At 36.1% G+C, this 20874-nt stretch overlaps 1 protein-coding gene across 4 annotated transcripts in view; it reads left to right on the top strand.

Annotated features, from left to right (window-relative positions):
• The window catches only part of LUZP2 (leucine zipper protein 2), a 449267-nt gene that overhangs the window by 387811 nt on the left and 40582 nt on the right, over positions 1-20874 (top strand). For 3 of the 4 annotated variants that reach the window (XM_067749585.1, XM_067749584.1, XM_067749588.1), the window contains 2 exons: positions 6488-6562; positions 17402-17569. In XM_067749585.1, coding sequence (XP_067605686.1) covers positions 6488-6562; positions 17402-17569 — 243 coding nt within the window. The remainder of the gene's footprint in view (positions 1-6487; positions 6563-17401; positions 17570-20874) is intronic. The other variant, XM_067749587.1, reaches the window with a different exon arrangement.

Below are 20874 nucleotides of genomic sequence, written 5' to 3'. Positions count from 1 at the left end.
TGACTTTCTGCCTCCTTTACTGAGTGGTAAAGTGTAACGTAGAGATGACGGTGGTGGTGTTTTGTTCTGTGTTATATCTCTTGAATATTATCCACAGCTTCTAGGTTAGTGCTGCCAATCAGGGAGCATGTGCTTCATAAATACTAACAGATGCATTGAATCATGCATTTCAAAAAAGCAATCCTATTATTATCCTTTCACCAAATACCTAGTACACCCTACTGAGTATTTGAAAACATCTCTGTTATGAATTTATTATCCTCGTTGGATGAATAATCTTAAACACACAAAATTCCACCAGTCTTCTAAGTGGTCTCCAAACATTTCTAACCATAAAGCATATTAATAAACTTTAAACACATATAATCCGACATATGTATTGGTTATAAATTATATACACTCACATCTTTAGTGGTTAGGAGGACCAGCTTTGGATCCAAACTGCCTAGGTTTGAGTTCCAGATCCGTCATTCCCCAGCTGTGTGACCTTGAGCAAGATATTTAATAAATCTGTGTCTCAGCTTCCTCATTTAAAAAGGATGAAAGACATACTATGTACCAAATAGAGTTGTTATGAGGAATATATATCTCTCTCACAAGTTTAGGCTGTTGTTATCTTTTATTATCATCTTATTATTTTACTTCTATATTATGTACATTATAAACATAAACAAAATGAAAGGAAAGCAGTGGTGAAACAGAAAATACGTAAAAATAAGTTCTAATATTTTTATATTAGAACAACCACGGAATATTTTAGAATAAAAATGTAGACTACAGAGTATTTTATAATGCTACCTATTTTACATTTTTTAAATCTAAATTAAAATTTAGAATTTCTAACGTTTTCTTCCCACACTCCAATGGAACTTGTACTCACTATCCCTATTTCTGCAAAACTTGCTTCAACAAGCCTGATTGAGGGTTCTTATTGGTACCAAAATGTACAGCAAGTATCATCTTATTAATAACAAAGTAGCAAACATATTGTTAGAAAACTTTAAAGATTTCTGACCTTGTTTTGCTGATGCCACCTAAAAGCTTATTGTAATGTTGGCTGTTACTTCTAGGCCCCTCAGTGACCCCCCCCTCCCAATCTAGTTCTCTACTGAGTTATATCCTCAACAAATGAGTCACAGCAGTCTTGTAAGATTGCTTATTATAATTCTGTAGTGGCTAAAACACTAGGAGATGGCTCTGTTCTGAATTCCGTATTCAGAGTCTGTATAAACGCTTCCCTGATCTGGCCCTAGCTGGGACCATGTCCAGGTTAGTCTTTCCAAGCAAGAAGCCCATGCCAGAGACGAGTGTGGCTAGACATCATTATGCTGATACCCCTGTGGTGCTTCTTCCTATGTTTTATCAGAAGATTAAAGAGCTGAGACCTTAATTAGCATTCAGAAGTCTGTACTGTCCCTCATCTCTTCTCAATTTAACCCAATATAGTCAGGGATTTAATTTCTTTAAATGTTGACTCATTATGTCTACGGCACTGCTAACTGATAAGACTCCATGGTGACAAAAAAAAAAAAAGTTTAATTTCTTTATCTTGGCATCTAAGCTATTTATCAGCCAATTGTATTTCAATCACTCTTATAGAGTATGTGAGAAAGAGAAGAATTATTGTGCATATCCTTAGAGGAAAGTCAATATATTTTTTCTTTTTTTAAATTTATTTTATTCAAGTATAGTTCATTTATAATGTCCTGTTAATTTCTGCTGTACAGCAAAGTGATTCAGTAATACACACATATATATGTTATTTTTCATATTCTTTTCCATTATGGTTTATCACAGGATACTGACTATAGTTCCCTGTGCTATACAGTAGGACCTTATTGTTTATCTATTCTCTATGTAATAATTTACATCTGCTAACCCTAAATTCCCAATCCATCCCTCCCCCCACCCACCTTCCCCCTTGGCAACCACAAATCTGTTTTCTATGTCATGGAGTCTGTTTCTGTTTCGTAGATAAGTTCATCTGGGTCATGTTTTAGACTCATACATAAGTGATATCATGTGGCGTTTGTCTTTCTCTTTCTGGGAAAGCCAATATTTTGACTTGCTCCTACTGCTTTCTGTGTCTCGGTGGAAAAACACACACACGCACACACATCAATGTAGCCTAGGTGTTATACTTAGTTTAAAATGAACTGTGATTTTGTGCCACATTTTCTTGGCTCCTGAAAAACAAATTGATTCTCCGAGTTGAATTATAAAATCTTTTTGTTATAATTTTATATTAGAACCTGTTGCTTGGAAAAACCCTGCCGCATGTGTGTCTCTGGTGTGTTTACTCTCTTTGGTGATGATAGTTTTGGAGCCAACTTTTTTTTTTTTTAATACCTGGCTGCCGGAAGTCTTGGAACAAATTTGCAGCACAGTCAAAACAAATGGATAGAACTTCATGGCCTCATCATCAGTGCCTCCTTCTTCTGTCGCTACCCATAATCTACTTTCACATCCCATTCACAAGACATATATGCTTTCCGTAGATCTCATGTGTTTAATTTATGTTTGATATTCTAATACATTTAGTGTTAAACTCATTTCAGGTCCTTTTTAGGTATAAATGTTTTCATATGCTACAAATCTCAGGGAAATTCACCAGAAAATTAGAAAGAAGATACCTGGATATTCTCACCTAGAGGGGAAGTAGAAAAGGATTAAGATAATCCTTGTCCCAGTGAGTTTTCAGAAATATTGAATTACACACCTAATGTATAAATAATGAATTAGAACCTTGCAGATGTATGCATTTGCCAAAATTTTGTAAAATGGTTCATTAAAATTTCAGATAAAATTTAACTGTCTACATTATGTCCTTTCTGTTTGCTTCATGCTACGACTATACATTTAGGTTGCTTAGGAAAAAAACACAGTTTTTGCATTAAATACAGCATTGATTTCATCCTTCATAATCTAGCCCAATTTAAGGTGGATCCTCGAGAAAAACAGCAAGGAACAGCTCCAGAATTGATAGACCGGACGGCAGAGCCGAGCTAGGCTCCAGTGTTTTGTGGTCTATAAAAACTTGGAGCTGTGGAGCTTCACAATTTTTTGAGTAAATTAAAAATTATCATATGGACTCTAGCCTCTCATGTTATCAATCTCAAATGAGAAAATATACTTACATAAAGATTAAATGTTAGGGTTTTTTGGTGTTATTCTTATTAGGAAGAATACTCTGACTTCTCAGGCCCCCTGTGTTCTCTATTGCAGCTTAACACACTCTCAGCTTAGCAGTTAGAGTCTCATATTGAGATTTTCACTTTACGTGCTTGCTGCCTTGTGTGTATTTTCAACCTATGTACACAGATGATGTTTCCTTCTTAGTCTGAACAAAACTAATCACTTTATAGATACTTATTCAAAGATTGGATGTAAGTGAAAGCTACTCTAGATTCACGACTACCTCCCCTGAAATAACCCTATCCTTTTTTTCATGTGAATTAAATTGACAAAGCACATAAATGACTTAAAACAGACAAAATTCACAATCCAGTAAACCCTCCTGTCTTTCATAGGTTTTCTCATGCTTTAAAACCCACAGACCTGTTTTTATTTTCTATAATTTTATAAATACGATATATGATTTTTTTTTAATGTAGCTTCTGACTTATTAGCTCTGGAATGGGACTGGAATGTTTACATTTCTTTTTTTTTGTGGTATGCGGGCCTGTCACTGTTGTGGCCTCTCCCGTTGTGGAGCACAGGCTCCGGACGCGCAGGCTCAGCGGCCATGGCTCATGGGCCCAGCCGCTCCACGGCATGTGGGATCTTCTCGGACCGGGGCACAAACCCGTGTCCCCTGCATCGGCAGGCGGACTCTCAACCACTAAGCCACCAGGGAAGCCCCGATATATGATTTAATCCAGTAACTGATCCTTTCAAAACTAAGACTGAAGTATGATAATATGAGTCCAAATCTGCAATTCCTGTGGTTACTTTTCTTACTGTTTTTGTAACCTTTTGTATCCCAAGATCTCTTGGCTAGATTTTACCAAGTTCAATGAGTTCTTAGAAGCGGTAAATACTTGAAATCCTGGGAACTAATGGCAATGAGCTTTCAAAGGCATATACGCTATTTCTGTTGGAATTCATTCTACCTGTCCTGATACAGGCTTCCTGGATGGCTGCACACCCTGAAGTCATCGTTTTGTGGGAGTCCCTTGGTGTGGATGACAGGATTTAGGCTGAAACCCACACAAGGAGGGAGAGGGATGGAGGCAGGAGGACTTGTAACTATGTGGACCCCCCGCTCTGGACTGCAGATAATGAATGACAGCATCTTGAGGAGAGAGGCTGCCCACCTAAAGGACCCTGAAGATGAAGATATCGTGACATGCTTTGTGGGGGTAGAAAGGTGTTCAAGACATAGGCGATTTCGGGGCAGCACTAACGCCCTTCCAGCTGGTGACTGAGAATGTTGATTGGCACTGAGGCTCGTGCTGACACTCTTGCCCTCTTCCCACAGGAGTTCCCAGGAACTTGCCTACAGCCACCAGGGCTGTGGGGATGGCCACTATCCCACTAAGGCCCACGCGCTGCCCCTCCCTGTCTTCCCTAACTCCTGTCCTAGGCCTAGAGGCTGGGGACAGACAGAAGGACCACTCTTCTTCCTTCTTTTGGGCCTCAGTCCTGTGGACAGAAGCTGGCTCTGGCAGGGCCTGCGGTAGCAGGGATTGTCACAGGGGAAGTAGAGTGCTCCGAGGTTGAGGAATGCAGCTGGACCCAGGGCAGCCGCAATGCAGGGCCAGCAGAGTGGCCCAAGCCTGGGCCAGGAATGCAAGACTGAGGCCTATGGTCCTGAAGCCCTCCTGATGTGCGGGCAGGTGGCCAGAAAGACAGAGACAGACAGGCCAAGGGGGGCCCACGGTTCAGAGCTTATGAGAGTCCACTCACTTGGAGGTGCCCTCAAATTGCAAACAACCCTCTTCATCAGTCGTCTCTCTCTCTCTCCCTCATTCACAATGATTTTATTTTCAAACATTATTGTATATTTAGAAGTGCACATATATATTTCATGTACATGATTCGGTTACTGTTTAAGGGCAACAATTGCCTACTGGACAATTATTGTCCACAAGAGTCAAGTGTGGAAAGTAGCACAGATCGATTTAGGGGATGGAAACTATGCATGGACACAAAGAATGGATATAGGTTTTCATAATCAAGAAAAATATCCTCACCTTCTCCTCCTGCCTAGGTGCTTACCATAAGGAAAGGAAAAAAAAAGGTTATTCAAGGACAATGGTGCAGGGCGCTATTTTCCAGACCGTGAGGGAGAGAAGGGAAGAGCAAAAGACAAGTAGGCACTTTGGTGGTTGGCTACAGCCTTGCTACAAGCCCACAGCATTGTAACACCCAGGATGGAGATCCAGAATGGGGACGTCCTGGTCACTGCAGAAGTGATGAGCCCCTCTGCTGACTTCTCCCAGGCGAAGGCGAACTCAATCCCCTTGCCTCATAAGACCATCAGAACGACCCTCTGTTCCTTCCAGACTTAAATTCTTTTCGTTGGCTAAATGTAGGAGACTGACAAAAGCCAGAGGTGTAGCGAGGCTCTGAGGCATGAGGGGAGGCTGGCCCTTCTGCAGATCCTGTGTGAGCCTGCAGAGCATCTCTTTGTCAGTATATAACTATAGTATATACAGTAGCTAGGCATTGGTGGAGGCAGGACTTTAAAACACATCTTCCAAATCTGAGGCTCTTTTCTTTTAGCAGTACAGTTGTGACATTTGCAAAGATACAGAGATACGGTGGGATAGAGTTATACTGGTTTAAAAATAAAAATAGAAAAAGAGTGAATACTATTGTATTGGGCTTCTCAGGGTGCCTTAACAAAATACAACAGAATGGGTGGCTTAAAAAACAGAATCTGTTTTCTCATCGTTCTGGGATCAAGGTGCTGGCAGATTCATTTTCTAATGAGAGCTCTTTCTGGCTTGCAGATGGTGCCTTCTCACTATCTTCCCTCTGTGTGAAGGTGGAGAGAGGTGTCTCTTCCTCTTCTTATAAGGACACCAATTCTGTGGGATCAGGGCCTCACCTTTATGACCTCATTTAACCTTAATTACCTCCCTAAAGGCCTTATCCCCAAACACAGTTACATGGTGTGTGGGAGGAGTGTAGAGCTTCAACATATGAGTTTTAGGGGGGGACAAAATTTAGTCCATAGCAACTAGAAACATGACTGATGGATTTATACCACAAATATTTTCTGGGACATGAGCTGGAACTTTGCAACTAGACATTTTGACCCAGTGAAACATTTAGTGTATATTCATCCAGAACAACATTTTCTGCAGCTTAACCAAATGACCATGTAATAGAGTATTTTTAACTTGCATTCTAAATGAATTTCACAAGGTTTTTGTGTCTTTGTTTTTCTAATTCTTTGGCAATGAATGACAGATACTTAAAGTGGAGGGGAAAGGTTATAGAATTTACTAAAAAGATGTACCTCTCTTTCATTTTACAGGCGCAACAGCTTACTGATCTGGAACGAAAATTAGCTGTGGCGAAAAATGAACTGGAGAAAGCAGCTCTTGACCGGGTAAGTTGACATCCATGAGCCATCAGACTTTGGTTGCAGAAGATGAAGCTAGGTGTACTCATTGCTGCTCTTGATTTATCAATGCAATTCCAGATGCTGTGCATGTAATATGGTGATAGAATTCATGAGTGTTTGATACTTTCTTTGGAACCCAATTCTTTTCTTGTTTTTGCTGCTATAGTAAATCTACTCAAGGTTGAGGCTCTGTGATTGCATGGCTTTATTTTTCACTTTACTGGTACACTTGCTCTGTAATACAGTGAATAAACATACTTTAAAGCATCAACAAAGATGTCATGTATTAACTTTGTATGAATGAGTTGTAAAGCAAACGGAAGTAGTCATTGACACTTTTTATTTTGGAAATCTTAAAGTCCTGGAGGAAGAGGCATTAAAAGAAGAAAGTAGCTCTCTTAAGCAACTCTGTTTATACAAAGATAATGCAAGAGTGGCTGACATTCCATCTTTATAACAGCCTTATTGAAATAAAATTCACATGCCATAAAAGTCACACTTTTAAAGTTCACAAAGTTGTACTATCATCAACATTAATTCCAAAAGGTTTTCTTTGCCTCTTTTTACCTCATTTCATCTACTTCATTTTATTTTTGTTAATGCCTCATTGTGTTACAGTTGTACATGCTCAGAATAAACCACAACTCCCATCTGATGCCTACCTTTGCCTATCGATACTCTTCATATGAGACATGCATGGAGAATAAGGAGTTGGTATTTGGAAAGGGAAATATAATATGGAGGAAGGAATTAGTCCTAAAATTTAGAATTATGGTTCTGCTTCTTTATAGTTACAGTATTTGGCAAAATTTCTTAATGCCTCCTTTCATTTTTAAATCAACTATATAAAATTGTGGGAAGTAAATATTCCTTTTTTCTTTAGTTCACTCAGAACAAAAGGGTAAAATGATTTTAAAATTATTTCTTTGTTCACTCAGCAACGCATTTACTGAATCCAATGTAGTTTTCTCTAATTCCTAGAACATATATCTAGAAAATATTAATACAAAAAACTCTAAATCTGAAAATGAAATCATAGTATTTCAGACTTAAGAAGACAAAAAACACCCACATTGCTCTCAGTCAGAAACATGAAAAGTCTATGATGTAGCAACAGGGCCAATCCAAGAGTAATCTGCATTTTAACAAACATTCAATGCATCCCCTGCCTGAGATTAATTCTTGATTAGATTGGAGTTAGCCATCATTCGGTCTAACAATGGAAAAATAAACCTTCTCTATATATCATCTGGAGAATTTTTGGTTCATTTATACACAATATTTGGCATGTAATAAAAATATTTCTAGGGCTTCCCTGGTGGCGCAGTGGTTGAGAGTCCACCTGCCGATGCAGGGGACACGGGTTCGTGCCCCGGTCCGGGAAGATCCCACATGCCACGGAGTGGCTGGGCCCGTGAGCCATGGCTGCTGAGCCTGCGCGTCAGGAGCCTGTGCTCCGCAACGGGAGAGGCCACAACAGTGAGAGGCCCGCGTACCGAAAAAAAAAAAAAATTCTAGACATGTAAAGAGAGAATACAATCTGGCCAATATAAATAAAGAAGACAAGAGATGTACACCTGGAACTGATTCAGATATTGGAATAAGAAAATAAGTACTCAAAAATTTAATAACTATTATATACATATATACATATATATGCATAATATTTCTATGGGCATGTATATAGCATTACGTATATTACAATAGAAGAAATATAAAACAGGTAAAAAGACAAAACTTTTCACTAGACTTGGAATCTATAAAAAAATCAACTAGCTATTCTAGAATTAGAACAGTATAATTCATGTAATTAAGAATTTAACTCATGTATTTAATAGCAGAATGGATGATTGGACATAGTAGAACTGAAAACTAGTGAAATGAAAGGAAAATTAATATCAAATACCTATACTAATGTATAGAAAGTACAAATAAATGGAAAGTAAGCAGAAAAAGTATAAGAAATGTATAAGACAATTTCAAAATTTCTAAATTATATAATTGTTGTGCCAGAAGAAGTGACAAACAGAGCAATATTCAGACATAATGGCTAAATATTTTCAATAACTTTGAAAGATATCAACCACAGATTCAAAAATATAAATAATGCACGGTCAGATTAAACACAAAGATAACGCACTTCATAGTCAAATTGTTGGATATAAAAAGATGAGCTAAAATAGAAAGTGAATAGTAAAATGGTAGATACCAACTTAAGTATGTTAGTAATTAAATTTTTAAATGGTTAACATATTCCAAGTACAAGGCTAAAATTATAAGGCTACATTAAACAAAAACTTTATGATTTATACAAAAGACACCTTTAAATATAAAGAAACAAAAGATCTATAAGTAGGAGAATAGGGAAAAAAAGATGAACTCTGTATACAGTAATACAAAGAAAGCTTGTGTATCAACATGAACATCATTAAAAGTAGACTTGAAGTAAAGGCTTTTTAGTGATAAGAAGAGAGTCTCATATGGATCAGTCCAGGAGAAGAACATTGCAATCCTAAATCGGTATGCATACAGCAATATTTCTTTAAAATGTACATAAATTTTTAAAAGTACACTTAAGACCCATATATTTTTTCATTATCTGCTATATTTCAATAGTTTATTTAAAAAAAATACTTAACCTCACCAGAAAAGTGGAAACGAGAATAAAAACAATGAGATAGCATCTCAACATTATCAAATTGATAAAAATTTTAAAGTCTGGTGATACCAAATTCTGATACATTAGTAATGGGAGTAATTATTAAAATCAGTTTTTAAAAGTGTGTACCTTAGAATTTTCACTTATCCATATGTACCTGGAAACGTGCATAAGGACATTAAATACAGCAGTGTTTGTATTAATAATAAAAGGAAATAATTTAAATATTTGCTGTTAAAATTAATATATATAATCCATATATTTACTATACTCATTTTCAAATGGTAATCAAAATTTAATATTGATAAATATAAAGATACCTGTATCAATATTGATATATCTATAACATACACTGTGGAATGAAAAATGTCAGAATTATTATGTACAGTATTTAACAATTGTTCAAATACATGAAACATATTTTGTTTTGATTACATATCATAAATAGAGTAGAAAGATACTCATATCAAATTTATGGACGCAATCGCCTTTGGGGAAAGATGGAGTGAAATAACACTAAGGATGCTTACAGATACATCTACTGTTTCTCAAATGTTCTATCCTTTTAAAGCTGTATAGACACAGTCTTTAATTTACACATATGCATATGTATATTTCATGCATTATATACATACATTATATTGCATATGTTTTGTATATATACATTAGTTACATGTAATAAATGTGTACATGCATATTAAAATATCCATATGCATACATTATCATATAAATGTATTTAATATAATTATGTAAGTATTATATATAACATATTATATAATTAAAATGATGCTTTTTAACATTTAATTCAGGTTGCTGTTCACCTGATGTTCGTTATGTCTTTCTCTGTATGCTCCTATATTTTTCAAAATAAGCAGTTTTAAAAAATGAAAGGTTCTGTCTGCTGTCAAGGGCTTTCCATTTTTGTGATCAAAACTTAGCAAACATTTTATTTGGAATAATAAGCAAGTAAGATGATTACATTCATAACTTATTTTGCAATAATATCTGTATACATTTAGCAACTTTGTAAAGAAAGGAGGTTGCCTTCTAATCACCAGTTAGAACCTACAGAATAGAAGAGATGGAACATTTAAGGTGGATTAATTTTGGAGGTCTCGTTGCCTCCTTCTCACTGTGCAGTGGTTGTGAAAGACCACAACTTCCTTAAGACTTGGATCTCACATAGGCATTTTCTTCATTTATATGCGGCTGAAACCTCTTCATAGCTAGCATAACTAACATTTCAAGCAGGATGTCTAGAAAGTGTTGCAGTAGGGGAACTGTAAGCACATTTTGTGAATTATAAATATTTTCCTTCTTAAGGTTTACATCTTTGGGATAAATATGGCTTTTGAATGAATAAGATATCTTAACAACTTCACTCCTTTGTGATTGTCTCATTTTATATTTATCCAAGTAATTAATATAATATTTAAGTATTTTAGGGAAACCTGCCTGCTTTTTTCTAGACTAGGTCAAATATAATTCATCTTACCAAGATTCCACTTTATGAGATTTCTTTCATTTATAAAAGAAGTTTATACCAATTAGTTTTTAAAAAGGAAACGACTCTTTATAGAATTGGCAGGTAGAATCAGACAATCAGAGGTACGTATAATCCTGAAGTTCAATTAGATCATGTTTTTATTTTTCCTTTCTTTGCTATCCCTGTTTTAAGTTCTAGAAAGACGTTGAATTTCCAAGATTCTGAGGCAGGCCCTCCCACTCTGAGTTTTTGACAACTATGACTGTTGGAATGTTCTTCCTTACATTAATTTTTTTCCCTTACTTAACTTCAGATAATCCATTTAGTCAGTGAATGACTATATGGGTTTGAAATGCTGTTTGTGTGACCACTGTGTGCCAGGTGCTATGAGAAACAGAAAACACTTACGATACACAATCTTGGGTCCCACATCTCTCACAATTTTGTTGGGCACCAAAAATTAGGAAATAATTAGACATTGAACCAGGAGTTCAGAGAAACACAAAAAGTGAATACGTGTATTTTAAGTACATGCGAGTTATAAAAACCGGTTTTGTCACATGACGTTTCATGGGCAAATTGTAGTTTGTCCTGAGTCACAGAACTTGAAGATAATATAGTTTTTTCTCCTTTGTCTTATCCATCCTATGCCTTCTTCCTCCCCACTTCTACCAAGAGCACTATGTGCTTAGCCCTCACAATGCCAGACTGGATTCAGGATGAGAGATTATATGTTGTAGTGTTTAAATAAAGGTCCCCGCAGTCAGTCTGTCTGTTCAGATCATAACTCTGTCACTGAATGACCATATTCAAATTGCTCAAACTCTTTATACTTCACTGTAAAATGGAACAATAATAAAAATTCACTTCATAAGGGTGATGAGAAAATGATATTCATCAAAAAAAGTAAAGTACTGGGAATTCTTGGCACATGAAAAACACTCAGGAAGCATAGTAATTATTATTATTAGTGAATGAGATCATAGAGAGACTGCCTCTCTGTGATAATTTTTCTCTTTAACCTTCAGGATCTTGTCACTCCTTTTGCTACAGTGAACTATAAAAGCATTGCATATGACTGGAGGTTGATTTCAACAAATCTCACGTAAGGTATGTTTGAGGCTCGTAAACTACAATCATAAAGTCAGGTAGAAACGCTAGCTCACTTCAAAATCGATAAAAACTACAGCCTAATGAAATTGCTCTTCACCTCGCCCCATCACTTTTTTATGAGACTTTTTAATTCTTTTCAGGTGTCTAGCTCCAAAGAATGTTATATCTGGGCTTCAAATAGCCTTAAGTACTTAATAAATATTATGAAAACTATATCTTCACACTCTAACTTGGTTCTCATTTCATATTTCTCGTGATAGAAGTCTCAGTTTACTCTCCCAATAAAAGCAATAATAATCTCAAGATCTAAGAATCAATCTTGGTTTTCCAAACAATCAATTATTTATTTGTCAATATCTTATGAATTATAGTTAGCTTCAGCTACTGGAATGTAAAAACAACTTTATGGTTTGGAAACTATCTCTCAAATTCTTATGTTAAAAGTTTCTATTGCATATGACCCTCACAAAATTTCACCCAGGACAGCATGCATTATTACATTGTATTACAGATGACACAAGTTAGTCTGCACAGACTGACTTGCACTGATCTGCACAGACTCCCAGGACGAAGTAGTAAAAGAACAAGAACTGTTCTTGCCACAGTGTGTCTGGCACACAGCAAGAGCATAATAAATAGTTATTGATTGAATAGATAAATGAAGGTAATATAACTTCATAAGTTAACACACATGCTATTTATTCATCCTACATACAAGGGACATAGAGATCACCTAGAGCAGAAAAAATAAAACTGCTGAATGACTTTATAGGATTCATAGAGCTAATTTCATGGTGAAATAAAGGTAAGGGGAAAAGCTTTGGATTCACAGTCCTTCACGATCTTTCCAAAGCCAGCTGTCATTGATGCACCCAGATCTCTCTGAGGACGTCACATCTTCATGTAAATAAATGAAGGTAGACGTGAATATTACCTTGTGAACTTTTATTTGTCAGGAGGTGAGAAATTAGGGACACTGTTGTCTTTGCAATATATATCTTCTTGTTCCCCCAAAAATGCATTTTTCTGAGAAAAGTACTCACATACAGACACACACACAAAATTGCCTTCTAAATCTCCCACCATCTCAAGATCATATAAACAAAAATTTCTTATAAGCTTTACATATTATACAGATAAGCAGTAGTATTTTAATGTCTAAAATAATACTTTTTTGTGTTATATAATATACAGGATAAAATGAGAAATATTTCATTATTTTCTCACATAAAACATATCCTCTGGAGGGTTTGCTTTATTTATTCATTTAACAAATATCTGTTGAGTTAGAAACCAGTGATTCTCCAAAAAAATACCGGCCCTACTGTGTAGCACAGGGAATGCTGCTCAATATTGTGTAATAACCTAAATGGAAAAAGAATTTGATAAAGAATAGATACATGTATATATCTAACTGAATCACTTTGCAGTACACATGAAACTAACACAATATTGTAAATCAACTATACTCCAATATAAAATAATTTTTTTTAAAAATACCATCCCTCAAAGAAATTACATGGTAACAGAAATAGATATAACGATAAGATGATATGCATTTATGACAAGGGCTTCATAGGACATAATTTAAGAAATGTGATAGAGACTTTGAAGAAGATAATATGTGAGCTGAAACATATATTTCAAGTGGAAATTTCCTATGTAGATGTTTGGAAAGTGGGTTCTGCAGGCAGAAGAAACCGCAAGGGTAAAGGCCCTAAGATGGGAATGAACTTGGAATGTTCAGTGGGCTATAAATAAAGGACATTGTGACAAGCAGGATCTTCATAAAGACTTTGCATTTTACTAACATGCGGCAAAGGAAGTGGGAAAAGTGTTTTGGTGTGGGGAGAAGATCAAGGGCAAAAGTAAGGCTGATCTTAAGAGGGAATAGGTTGTAAGATCTAGAGCAAAGTATACTTTATATGGTTTACATTGTATTTCATTAGGTGACATCTTGTTCCGGTGAACTTCAAAGTGAACAGTGACCTTACCTGCAATTTTAAAACAGACTACAGCTAGCAATACAAATTAAAATGTAATGGCCATTTTGGTGGAAAAATCGTTATCTGGGTCCTGCTCATGGGATGGGTCAAGCCAAACCTGAGTAGTGTCAGGAACAGACTAACTAGAAAGACATGGACTTTTTTTTTTTTTTTGGTAGAAAGATGACCAAACTGGGACAGCATTGCTCACAGAAACCTGTGGTCTCTAGTAGGAAAAATCTACAGTATAATGAAGGAGAGGAGCCAGAATCTAATATAGGAGGCCAAGTCATAGGCTTGTGATCCAAAAAAAAGAAATGAAATCAAAAGCTAAGAGATTAATAATAGGTTGAAACATAAGAGCAAAGATAACTTACTACACTGCAGTGACCCTGAGAATGTCAGGAGACCTGTAGGAGCAGAAGAGATGATTGCACCAAGTTCAGATGATTAAAATTGTAGCATATATGCCTATCCCATTGACTGTTCCATTGGAAAATTTGTCTTGCCTAAACAATATTTACTGAAAATGAACTATTAGCTTGATGCTGTTCATTATTTATTTTCGGCATCCAAGTTCAGCCATTACTCAGGAATTTGTATATTATGTCAACATATACTTTGTGACTGTTATAGATCCAACTTTTACATATATACTGTAAGAGAAGCCATGATAAGAATGCAGTGAAAAATAACTACCATTACTTCCTGCATTATCTAAGCATTGAAAAGCTACATTTCAAAGCCATATTAGCTTTGAGTGCTGGCCAAGACCTGCCTGACCTCGTCACGTTAGCTCTATTTCCATTGTCTAACGATAATATAAGAAAACGAAATATATTTAAATTGTTCAATGCCATCTGGAATATTTCACTCCTGACACAGTACCCAATGCCATGATCTCTTATTCTGTAGTGAGAGAAGGGAAGGGTCACCCAAGATTATAACAAAGAATCAATAGGAAGGGAAATCTGAGCCATTACTTCATTTCTTTTTACTGATATAGCCTGTCAATTTCTTTCCCTGATAAAAGAGAAACAACATTTTCACCTAAGTCATTTATTCAAAAAACTTTTTTGTGTGTGTTCCTTCTAATGTGTCAGGGATTGTGTTATGTGTTAGCTATACAGTTCTGAACAAAATAGGCAACTTATACATATGTGTATACATATAAATTAAAATTAATGATAAATTGTATGAAGGAAACAAACAGGATCAATCATAGAAAGTAATTAAGTGGGGAAAGGGCAAGAATCTAGCGACTCAGGCAAGCAAATAAAAGGGACCATTTTGAATATAAGGTTACCATTCAGCTTAGCTCCTTCTCGTCCACTTAACAAAGCCCCTCCATTATAGTTCTTATCAGATTTTTATTTTGTCTTGGACAACTTGACAGGGCAAGATTAATGAGAAGGAGGTACTTGTTTGTCCTATTGCTTATATATTGCCAGGTGCTGCTCTTACTGTTGCCTTTTAAAAAATCTCTTGATATGACCAGAGAGAGATTTCTTTAACTGCTATTCTAGCAATAGACAATCTCATCTTAAGGATAAATTTTATACCACTCATGAGTAGAAAACACAGAGGTGGGCATTGGTAAGGATCAAAGTCATAGTCACTACTCTCAAGAAATTGACCACAAGGGCTTTATAGGAGACAAGAAATAGGATGGGATGCAATATGCAGGTGTATTCCTGATATCATATATAAAAGGCAGTAGTTTTGTTGGGAGTATATTACTTTCACAGGAAGAGACAACAGACTTTGCTGCTTCATTGATCCATGGGTACAGTGAAAGGGTAAACTCCACATATGCCAGTTTGTCCAGGGATATGGCTTTAGCACCTAATCTCTGTCTTCATCTCTCTCACCCCAAAGACCATATTTCATATCTTCAAGTGGATGTTTATGTGTTATTGTCTTACTAGAGTCTATGCATGTCCCCAGTTACCACTGAGTTACCATGAGATTTTCCCAAGGTTGTATGTCTCTCTTCATTTTTGCATCTGGGGATGTCTCTGTCATTTTTACTCAATTTTGTATCATTTTTAAACCTCGTTAACAATTAAAAATATTTTTAGCAGTGGGATTTGGGGGTTAGATGGACGTTAGAGATGGTTGTCTGCCTTGGGATGTAAACCTAAAGAAAAAATAGTCTGCAATAAATGCTGGAGAGGGTGTGGAGAAAAGGGAACCCCCCTACACTGTTGGTGGGAATGTAAATTGGTACAAACACTATGGAGAACAGTATGGAGGTTCCTTTAAAAACTAAACATAGAACTACCATATCCTGCAATCCCACTCCTGGGCATATATCTGGAGAAAACCATAATTCGAAAAGTTGCATGCACCCCAGTGTTCATTGCAGCACTATTTACAATAGCCAAGACATGGAAGCAACCTAAAAGTCCATTGACAGAGGAATGGATAAAGAGATGTGGTACATATATACAATGAAATGTTACTCGGCCAAAGAAAGAATGAAATGATGCCATTTGCAGCAACGTGGATGGACCTAGAGATTATCATGCTAAGTGAAGTAAATCAGAGAGAGAAAGACAAATACCATATGATATTACTTATATGTGAAATCTAAAAAAATGATAAAATGAACTTATTTACAAAATAAAAACAGACTCACAAACTTAGAAAACAAACTTATGGTTACCAAAGGGGAACGGTGGGGGAAGGGATAAATTAGGAGGTTGGAATTAACATATATACACTACTGTATATAAAGTAGACAATCAGCAAGGATCTCCTGTATAGCACAGGGAACACTACTCAATACTCTGTAATGACCTATATGGGGAAAGAATCTAAAAAAGAATGGATATATGTATATGTATAACTGAATCACTTTGCTGTACACCTGAAACTAAAACATTGTAAGTCAACTATACTCCAATATAAAATTTTTTAAAAAATTAAGAAAAGTTTCCTTTATAGTGAAAGAGAAATAATAATGCCAGTTTCACAGATGTTTGAAAGCATAAAGTTATATTTTGTGAAAGTGCTTAGAATATTATGATATACTATGTTAACAGAAAATGTTGATATTGTCACTTACAATCACATCCAAATAACTCCTACCACTTAACAGGGCCCAGAGGAAATAAGAGTTGTATCAGAAATTGAGTGGAGGTACAGGCCTATCTGAGAAACACAGAAGCCTACATCACAAGAGGAGTGATTTGTAATAAAAAAGGTTGTTGCTAATAGAAAGATGGCAGGTTTCTAAGAAGGACATGTTCCACTTTAAAGTGACCCTAGAGTATATTTCCTTGCCAGCAAAGTATCATGATTGAAATCATGTCAATTCAAGGGGAAAATGTAAGATATGTCTCTGAATTCCGGTGTTCAAAATATATCATGAAACACATTAGCTCCTAAAAAACAGACTGAGTGTGTATTAAACGGCACATCATAATGGAATTTATGTTAGGCAATTGCGTTTGAAAATTAATACGTGTTTGTGTAGGGAACAAGTGTAGGCTAGGAAGAAAGGGAGAATCTAATCAGGTAAATGATGACCAGAACCACATGAAAACATTGTGTTGTGATCTCTCTTGTTTTCATAGGCGTCGCAGCTGAAAGCAATGAAAGAGACGGTACAACTCTGCCTCTCAGCTGTTTTCCATGATCAACCTCCTCCCCCTTTGAATCTCTTCAAGCCTAGTCCAACTCGGATATCAATTCCATCCATGCCAAATGACACTAAGATTGCAGATGCAAGGACAAGAAGCAAGGTACACTTTATTTGTGCTTTGAAAAGTAAAATCGAGTAAGGTACTCACTTTACTTCATTCTGTATTATCATCAAAGTGAATCCAAGTAAGATATCAGATTCATTGAAAAATCAGGAAGTAAATGGGAGATAGTAACCCAGTTTGTAAAGTCTTCATAGTCACTTGGAGAATGTTGGAAAACAACTTTTCTTTAGTAGAAAGCCAGCTGTTTCTTAGGCAGGATTATTATTATTATTATTTTACAATAGTTAAAAGAAAATATCTTGTATTACATTACAGTATACACCAGAGGTCTAATATGGAAAATACTTTCTCCTAAGGTATAACCACAATCCTTACAAAAGTGGATACGTTTTTCAGAAATTAAGTCTGTAGTTCTCAACATTGCCTGTACATTAGAATCACTTGGGATGTGTCTTTAAAAAAAATCCTAATACTTGGGACTCACCCTGGACCTGTTAAAACAACTTCTTTCTGGTTTGGTTCCAGTCATCATTAGTTTTTAAGAGCTCCTTAGGGGATTTTGAGATCAACTGACTTAAGCAAATCTTCCTTGCAAATCCCTACCACCACCCTACTTTAGACAGGACAAAGGAGGCCTTTCAGTTCTGCTTTTGTTTTTTTGTTTGTTTGTTTGTTTGCGGTATGCGGGCCTCTCACTGCTGTGGCTTCTCCCGTTGTGGAGCACAGGCTCCGGACACGCAGGCTCAGCGGCCATGGCTCACGGGCCCAGCACGCTCCGCTGCGTGTGGGATCTTCCTGGACCGGGGCACGAACCCGTGTCCCCTGCATGGGCAGGCGGACTCTCAAGCACTGCGCCACCAGGGAAGCCTTCAGTTCTGCTTTTGTTTCAATCATCAGAACCTTCAATCTGCAGGCTCTACATTTAAATAAATCTTGGTAAACTGAAATAGTTATTGCAGAAAGGAGTTAGTTTCAGGCAGTATACTTGAAAGTGATGGTTCTCTTATTACGTGCCTCAGGATCACTTGCTATTAAAATAAATGTTATAGATACCAGTCCAACTTCTAAAGCAAATCTCCAGTGGACTGGGGGAGGGTGGGCAAAAAACCCTGAGAACCACTGTTACAAGTACCTAATGATGCATTACATCTGGGGCTTTCTTACTGCTTGTTTCTGTGATTCCTTACATTTGGATGAAAGGGGATATGGACAAATTGTAGATTAGGGAAATACTATTTTCAGGATGAAGAGTCAAAGTTAAGTAAAACAAAATACATTTTCTAATGCTCTGTTTTTGTCTGTAACTGGTCGATTTCTCAATGACACATTAATCTGTATAATCTCATTTTTCTGTCAAAATCATTTTAAAATATGTATTTCCATTTCATATTATTCTCATGGTTTTTATTTCATCCTGAAGGATCTCAAAAAATTTTAGGCCAATATTTTCTCCTTTATATCTTTCTGAACCTCCTTTGAAAACTCTAGGTCTACAGTATTTTTTTAATTCAACAAAACTCAGGGAAGAAAGTTGCATTAATAATGTATTTTATTTATGTTTAGGAAAAATCCTGGGTAAATTTATTGAAACGGGTCATTGGTTGAATGCACAGCTACCCACACAATCTCCCCCACCTGCCAGGAAGCCACATACTGCCTCCACTTCATGTTAGTCTAAGGGAGGAGCAAAGATTCACCCTTATTAAGTCCAGTGACTTTGGGAAAAGCAGCTTTGTCATTTTATGGGCACATTACACTTGTCTCCAGCTCAAAATACATTTATTTAAGCCCATTAGTAAAACTGGGCTCTTTATGCCCCTGAATGTGTAGAGGAAATTACTGATTGTTACTTTAACTGATTTACTACTAATAAACATATGTCCTGTCATTGAGATAAATAATAAATATTATTATTTCTCTTGGCTTATCACAGGAAAACACAGGAAGCATTTAGATGCACGTGTCTTAGAGACTGCTCATTTTTCAAAAAATAATAACAGAAATCCAAAATGTTTAAGATAAAGTTCAATAAATCTAAGTTGATGTACTGCAGAGCATTTCATTTTACAGATTAGCATTAAAAGCTTCTCTGGCATTTATGTTTTGCTCATAGTCTTTATCTTTTCGATAGTGGTGGAAATTATATTTTATGTATACTTGGGTTTTGAATCTCTATGCAGGCACCTCACAGATAATATTTGAAAAATCCTGAATAATAAAATGTGATAAGGGTGTATGTAAAAGAAGCAAACTTTTCAGTCATGAAACAATTTTTCTCTGAATACCAAAAACATAACTTTTAAATGAGGACATTTAACTGCTAAGTCTTCAGAGTTGGCTAATTATAGCCACAGTGATATTATGTACCTAACTGGGAGCTGACTGGGAGTGTGTGTGAGTACATCACTTAACCTCTCTGTGACTCAGTTTCCTCAATGCCTATTTCAGAGCATTGTGACATGAGCATTACAAATCATAGTTTTTCTTATTTTCCATGATATATGGCTATTCTCATCTACATTTCTTTAAAATCTTCACCTCTTCTTTGAAAGGAGAGGGGTATTTGAATGGTTTTTCCTGAAATCTGTGAAACACATCCAAGTAAGCAATTTTCAACCTACATTTGGAAAAAAGCAATATAGCCCCCAAAATGTCATTTTATTTTGATTTTCTCTTCCAGAAGATTGGATAATGCAGACAGATTTTTTTATTGCATCATGCATGTGTGTGTATATGAATACATATGTACATACACATGTATACATATAAATTATATATATATTCACTGTGGATTTTAAAAGTCACAAATTTCATTAGGTAGGCAGTTCAATATTATGAGAATTTATTGATGAAAATTTAAAAAATAATTTACATGTTGGTAATTTTTTTTAAATTCTAGAGCATGTCTGCTACATAATCTTTTAGTCCTACAGCTTAAGTTTCTGCTGAGGAAACTCAATCAGGTTTTTCAGCCTCCTTTCCTTCACTGCATTCTCCATTGCTGTCATGCCTACTCTATGATTCAAGTGAATTTTTTCTTGCCCTCCGAGTTAGAATTATTTTTTCTATTCTCAGTGTTCTAAGAGCACAGTGTTTATTCTGCGTGGCTCTTGGTCATACCTTGAATACAGTGATGGCTGCATACTTCTCTCCCCTTAAGGGAGATGGCGGTGCTTAGCTCATGGATTTGCTCTACGTTATTGAGTATCCAAAGCAACGTTGCCAGAGAATTCATTTGAAACGTCACTTGCTGCATTTCTGTTTTAGTCAGCTCAGGTTGCTATAACAAAATGTGATGGACTAGGTGACTTCAACAACATACCTTCATTTCTTACAGTTTT

The sequence above is a fragment of the Pseudorca crassidens genome, chromosome 9 (genome assembly GCF_039906515.1).
Source record: "Pseudorca crassidens isolate mPseCra1 chromosome 9, mPseCra1.hap1, whole genome shotgun sequence".
NCBI classification, from domain to species: Eukaryota; Metazoa; Chordata; class Mammalia; order Artiodactyla; family Delphinidae; genus Pseudorca; species Pseudorca crassidens.
Note: the sequence above shows the minus strand (reverse complement) of the source record. Positions and strands in the feature narration are given on the sequence as shown.